General features: G+C 41.2%; 1 protein-coding gene across 1 annotated transcript; it reads left to right on the top strand.

Moving 5' to 3' along the window:
* Positions 1 to 2,188: 2,188 nt before the first annotated feature.
* LOC107080716 (ladderlectin-like) lies at positions 2,189 to 5,051 on the top strand. The gene is made up of 7 exons (XM_015368919.1): positions 2,189 to 2,276; positions 2,358 to 2,423; positions 2,666 to 2,684; positions 3,420 to 3,511; positions 4,395 to 4,529; positions 4,609 to 4,720; positions 4,841 to 5,051. Exons 2-7 carry the CDS (start codon positions 2,358 to 2,360, stop codon positions 4,909 to 4,911), a joined length of 495 nt encoding a protein of 164 aa, XP_015224405.1. The 5' UTR covers positions 2,189 to 2,276; the 3' UTR covers positions 4,912 to 5,051.
* The last annotated feature ends 1,765 nt before the right edge of the window (positions 5,052 to 6,816 follow it).

Below are 6,816 nucleotides of genomic sequence, written 5' to 3'. Positions count from 1 at the left end.
ACAGGTCTCCAGTCCATCGCAGGACAACCCTTCACACTCACCTAAGGAGAGTTTAGAGAAGCCAGTGAACCTAACAGTCATGTTTTTGGACTGTGGGAGGAAGCCGGAGTACCCAGAGGGAACCCACGCATGCTCAGGGAGAACATGCAGACTCCATTCAGAAAGACCCTGGGCCTGGAATGGAACCCAGAACCTTCCTTCAGCAAGGCAGCAGTGCTACCCATTCCCCTGCTGAGCAGCCCATATAACTGTTATCCTGTTATATGTGGATATTTTAATGAGCATAAATGGCCATAATTGCTGTCCAAGCTTCCATCCATCATGGATGCCACCTTCCACCCTCTGCAGCAGAATGGAGAGGAGCTGAGCAGCTCCTTTAGTCAGAGACTTTTACAGCCTGTTTGGCAAAAGGAGCTACTGCAGGTCATTCATCCCTGCTGCAACCAGACTCTACAATGAGACACTACAACTGCAATAATTGCTGCAATGGGGAATGAGCAATTACTATATGATACCTTGCATAATAACCCCGTTTCTCTATATCTGACACCCAGTGCAATAACTATATATATATATATAATCCATCTATATAGTAGCAGCCATTAAAAATGGCCCTTCCCATGCAAAAGCCAGACGAATGGCAGCAAAATCCCCTCCACCTTCCAACCACTGGCCTTCTCCTGGGAATAAATATTAATTTACTCTGACTCCGCCCTTCCACTGAATTACAGGGTCTGACCAGGAGATGGCGCTTCTCTTTAGCTCTTAATGTCCACAAATCATGACAGAAAAAAATATTTTAAATGTTTCAAAAGAAATTGTAGGGGACCAGGCAAGGTCCAGGCATGGACCAGGCAAGGTCCAGGCAAGCACCAGCCAAGGACAAACCAAGGACCAGACAAGGACCCGTAGAGGACCAACCAAGGACCAGCCAAGGTCCAGACAAGGATCAACCAAAGACCAGCCAGGGACCAGCCAAAGGCCAGACAAGGACAAGCCAAGGACCAGACAAGGACCAGCCAAGGACAAGCCAAGGACCAGACAAGGACCAGCCAAGGACAAGCCAAGGACCAGACAAGGACCAGCCAAGGACAAACCAAGGACCAGACAAGGACCAGCCAAGGACAAACCAAGGACCAGACAAGGACCCGTAGAGGACCAACCAAGGACCTGTCAAGGACCAACCAAGGACCAGCCAAGGACAAGCCAAGGACCAGACAAGGACCAGCCAAGGACAAACCAAGGACCAGACAAGGACCTGTAGAGGACCAACCAAGGACCTGTCAAGGACCAGCCAAGGTCCAGACAAGGACCAGCCAAGGACAAGCCAAGGACCAGACAAGGACCAGACAAGGACCAGCCAAGGACAAACCAAGGACCAGACAAGGACCAGCCAAGGACAAACCAAGGACCAGACAAGGACCAGCCAAGGACAAGCCAAGGACCAGACAAGGACCAGACAAGGACCAGCCAAGGACAAACCAAGGACCAGACTAGGACCAGCCAAGGACAAGCCAAGGACCAGACAAGGACCAGCCAAGGTCCAGACAAGGATCAACCAAAGACCAGCCAGGTACCAACCAAAGTCCAGACAAGGACCAGACAAGGACCAGCCAAGGACCAGCCAAGGACCCATCAAGGAAAGTGGGACACTTTGAATGGTTACTACTGTATAAATTCCCAATGCAAACAGCCTGTGCAGTAATCCTGTATAATGATCCTACTATTAAGCCAAAACCCATCATATGTGGACGCCCTGTATTTACTGTATATATCCCATCATGCACCTTTTTCTTCCTTTGGCTCCTTCTTCTTCTCTTTTTGAGCTGATACATTTCTCCCCTGTGAGATCAATAAAGTCAATCAATCAATAATTGATCCTCTGGACTAAGCCGGGGTCGGTGTGGTTAGGTCATGCTGTGGGCCACCTGTGCTACCCCCCCTCCAGGACTTCCCCACATAACTGCAGTAATAAACTCATCAGCATGAGCAGAGAGTTTGGACCGAGCCGATCCTCCACAGACCGGGTCAGAACCTTTCCTCCTGCAGGTCTTCACTGATGATTGATGGATGGTGAAACCTTAGAGTTTACCATGACAGCTGATACCTTTGTTTTTCTAACATGTTCATGAGCTGAAAGCTGGAGCAATATTTACCTGATGATTGTTTTTCTCACGCAGACCGACAGGCTGAGGGTATAAAGAGACTCTGCTGCCATCCGTCAGCATCCGACTGAGGGTTCTGCTCTGTAGACTGAAACCTGCTCACAATCCAAGGTAAGAACTTTCTTCTTCTCATTTCTTTCACTGTTTGAAGGTATCGGTGAATATTGAACCTTCCTGATGTTTCCTCCCCAGATGACTTCAGGACTAGTCTTTGCTCTGCTGCTCTGTCTGAGCTGCGGACTCTGGATGGCTGGAGAGGTGAGCTTACAGCTTCTTCCCTGAATCCTAAAGTCCTCAGCTGAGGGACGCTGATGGTTCTGGAGAAGTTTCAGACAGAGCAGCGCTGAGTGTTAAACGCTCCGCAGCTGTTATCCTGGTCAAACAGCAAAAATGCTTTTTAACTTCATTTTTAACTTCCGCTCTAAGCAGGGAGAGCAGAAGCTGCAGCGCTACAAGATGCTCTAAATGTGGATCTAATGTTTGGTTTTTTCTCTCCACAGGCGTCGTGTATAAAACCAAGTAGGTGCTTTTTAAAATTACATTTAAAAGGTGATGGGAAATTTATCTGACTGCTTTTCGTTTCAAATGATGTTTTTCTGAGAAAAAAAATCTGGAATCAGTAAATAATCAATAAGTTTGGAAGAAAAAACAATGAAACCGACAAACGGAGAGAATTTGAAATAAATGGACGGTCAGGGTCTGATAAACGCGCCGCCTTTCATCACCTGCAGTTTAAAGTCATTCGCTTCCAAAGCATCTAATGCGATGATGAAACAGTGACATGAAAGGATGGAGGGACCGGTCTGATGGAGGGACCGGTCTGATGGAGGGACCGTCTGATGGAGGGACCGGTCTGATGGAGGGACCGGTCTGATGGAGGGACCGGTCTGAACCGGACCTGCTTCGGTACAGATGCAGCTCATCAGGCAGCTCACTGCTAAAACAACCTACAAATACATAAAACTTCCTGACATTAAGTGCATTTATCTTTCATTTGAATAGATAAATAAGATGATCTGCCAATCAAATTAGAACTTTTACTCTTCTAATGCAATAGTTTTTTTTCTTATTTTAAAGGAAAAGTCATCAATGAATGATCAATGGATCATTATTTATACATCAGGAGCAAACGGGGCTTTAATCCAAGCAGGATGCAGAATAAACCTGATTCTGGAGTCAGAGACCAGGACCAGCATTCAGGGGACTTTCAATCATTGGGTCCATTTTTATTGACTCGTTGAATCTTTCTTGCAGTTCCTAAATGTCGCTGCCCGTCTGGATGGAGCCAATATGGCCGACGCTGCTTCCTGTTCAATAACTATGAGAGGGACTGGGCCACTGCTGAGGTAACCACAGCTGCTTAGTGAGCAAACCAGGACATCGCTGATGTCTCTACTAGCCCCATGCTTGACTTAAGAGGTCAGAGGTCAGACAGGTTAAAGTCACCAAGAGATTCACTTTTATGACGACTGATTTCTTCATCTTTTTTACAACAGTTTAGTTATTAATTCTGTTGCCGGTCTGATTCTAAATCGCTCTTCAGATCAGATATATTATAATACACATTCATAGAGTGAATGCATAGATCTTCCACCTTAAACAGATTAATAAAACTCAACAAAAATATGGTTAGAATTTATTATCGTCAGCAGTTTGGGAATATAGCATCACATCAGATTATATCCTAATGAGGAAAATTTACTTTTCTTGTCTTTGCTCTAAGTTAAATAAATTTACAATAAAACATGAATTTTTATGGAAAACTATGATGAAAGAAATGATTTTGTTAGTTTATAATTTTTTTAAAATAGCAACAGGCAATAAAGAAAATGTGCTTAAATGAAACAAAACTAACAAGTCTATTTATAAAAAGTACAAAGTTGTCTGAAACCTAATTACTCCAGAACGAAGATAACAACATGTTTACTTAATTAACAAACTATGTGTAGTTGTTAATTAACACCTCTGAGTAAAACCAATTCTATCTCTGTAGTGATAAAAGCAGTTTAAGAAGAATAGGATTTATTTAACTGATATTTAAGTTATAGGAGTTTATTACTCTGGTTATATTGAAAATAAAGAGAAAAGTAGGGTTTGATTAGAAGCCATTTTAGCTGTTTGCATGCATCAAATAAGACACGGTTGTTACATTTTCCATGAACCTTCATTTTCTTTTTGCATTTGTCCACATGTCATTCTACTTTCTTTCTATGTTGTTTTTTTCCCCAGCGTATCTGCATTGGCAACGGTGCAAACCTGGCCTCCTTCCACAGCAGCAGTGAGTACCAGTTCCTAAAGAATCTGGTGAACAGCAAGAAAGGTTCTTATGTCAGGACCTGGGTTGGAGGCAACGATGCAGCAAAGGTGAGTTTAATTAGGAAGAAGGTTTTGTTGTTTTGGTTTCTGCTGTTCTGCTCTTTGAATGAAAAACATTTCGCTTTAGGACGGAGTGTGGATGTGGACCGATGGGTCCAGATTCAGCTACACCCGCTGGGGCAAAGGGGAGCCCAACAACACTGGTGGACGAGAGAGCTGCATGGAGATCAACCTGAGAGGTGCTCGGCTTTAAAAGAATGTTTTCTTTGCTAAAATGATTAATCTGTTAATAAAAAAGAAGATAAGTGAGAAAGTAAATAATTCCTCCTGATCAAACCCTGATTTAAATCTGTTTACAGGATCGTCTCTTCACCTGAACGATGAAAAATGCTCCAGAAAGAGTTACTTCATCTGTGCCAAAGACCTCTAACTCCTGCACAATCCAACATGTGACTCCCTCACTGCTGGTGATGTCACTTCCTGCAGGATGTCAGGCCTCGATGACATCACTGCCGGAGGGCGACCATTCAGTCTGATATCAAATAAATCACTCAAATGAATAAAAGCATTTCCTGTTTCTGTTGTTTCAATCATGGGCGATTCTTTAACTACGGGAATTTTTATGTCCTTTGATCATATTTCATGAAAACATTTTTTAAACATTTCACACCTTTATAGTTATCTTTACTGTCATGAAACGGTGTTGGTTTGGAGGACCATAATGCAGAGGCCAGTAGGCAGAGGTGAATTTAAGTGGATTTATTAAGGTTCACAGGAACTGAGGCAGGAATCGAAATCCAACAGAAAACTACAAACGCACCATAACCAAGGAGACATCAGGGGTAAACTAAAACTCTAGGAGCCAGGGAGAGACGAGGTAAGCAGACAGACGTTAGACGAGGATCCGGCAAACAGGAACTGAAGAGGGAGGGCTTTTAAAGGGGACAGAGACAAAGAGAGGGCTAACGAGGGGATTGGAAACAGGTGAGGACAGAGCAGAAAACAGAGCAAGGGAAAGAGGACACAAGAGGGCAGCAGAGGACAACAAATGGAAAACCACGAAAAACAGGAACTAACAAACCAAGACTCTGACATTTACAATGAAACTGTTTTAGGACATTTATTTCAGTAAGCTGTGATGATTTTTTCACCTTTTTTAGCCTTATTTATATGTAAATATTACAGTTTTGTCCTTGTCCCACACCCAGACTTTTGATCTTCAATGATAAAAATGAATAGTAAATAAAAATTAAAAAAATTCTAATGTTTTAAAATATCATTGACTAAAATATCAGTAAAATAATCAAGCTATAATTGGAGTATTTAATGTCATACAAAATGTTTATGTGATTTTCTAAACCAATTGCAGTTTTCCAACACTATTATCATTATTTCCACCACAACACTGTAATGTCCCTTTAAAACGTTTCTATGAAAGATTGTTCGTGTAGTTGCTATGGAGACGAACAGTGACATCACAGCACAAGTCTGACATGTTGGGAACTTTGATTTCATCCATGAACTTTTGAAGTAAAGCCAAAGTAAATATTACTGGAAATTAAAATATTTTTATTGTATGTAATTTCCAAACATGTCGTAACATCAACTCAGTTTGGAAATAATTGTTATTTTAACACATAGATGTATTTTCTAAGCATAAAATGCCAGAGACCCTTCCTTAGCTAGTATGTGATGCTAGCGTAGATTTTCCTGCCAATTTCTGTCAGATTGTAATTTCCACCACATTGCATTCTTTGTTGGAAATTAGGCGTAATTCATAGAAACACAAACAAGGCTCTTGTTCTCACATTGTATTTATCTCATTTTATTATTACAACAATGTGGTAATATTATAAAATAACACTTTTTTAGATAACTTTTGACATGTTTCTAACTATAATTTACATGCTAAGCATTTTGTGGTGGTGCCACACCCCCCTCTCCCACCCTTAGTATCACCTATGTACATCTGCAATTAATTTATTATTATTTATTTATTTATAATTATTATTTATTATGATGCTTCATAAAGTTTTTAAAAACAAAGGTTTGTTATCTTTATTGTCCATTCATTGTAATTTCCACCACATCACTCTGTTTTAACAACAAGCTTTATCAAAAAGGAACCTTTTAGGCCTTGCCTTAAAAGTAATGTCATTGTTTTGAAGAAGCCCAAAGATTATAAGCAGCTCCTGTTATTTATCAACAACTTCAAAAATCCCTTTTTACTTAAGAAATAATAAACTGGAGAAATATAAACATTGATTTTTATATAATTTTAATTGTTAAAGTTAAAACAGAGAGTGTTAGATTAACACAGGCGTTTCTGCAGTGT

This window comes from Cyprinodon variegatus, unplaced genomic scaffold (assembly GCF_000732505.1).
Source record: "Cyprinodon variegatus isolate N-32 unplaced genomic scaffold, C_variegatus-1.0 Scaffold2247, whole genome shotgun sequence".
Classification (NCBI taxonomy): domain Eukaryota; kingdom Metazoa; phylum Chordata; class Actinopteri; order Cyprinodontiformes; family Cyprinodontidae; genus Cyprinodon; species Cyprinodon variegatus.
Note: the sequence above shows the minus strand (reverse complement) of the source record. Positions and strands in the feature narration are given on the sequence as shown.

Excerpts from the sequence above, each read along its gene's own strand:
- LOC107080716 (XM_015368919.1), top strand. The coding sequence starts at position 2,358 with ATGACTTCAGGACTAGTCTTTGCTCTGCTGCTCTGTCTGAGCTGCGGA. Across the intron at positions 3,512-4,394 it reads GGGACTGGGCCACTGCTGAG|CGTATCTGCATTGGCAACGG; the intron begins GTAACCACAGCT and ends TTTTTTCCCCAG. Across the intron at positions 4,530-4,608 it reads GAGGCAACGATGCAGCAAAG|GACGGAGTGTGGATGTGGAC; the intron begins GTGAGTTTAATT and ends ATTTCGCTTTAG.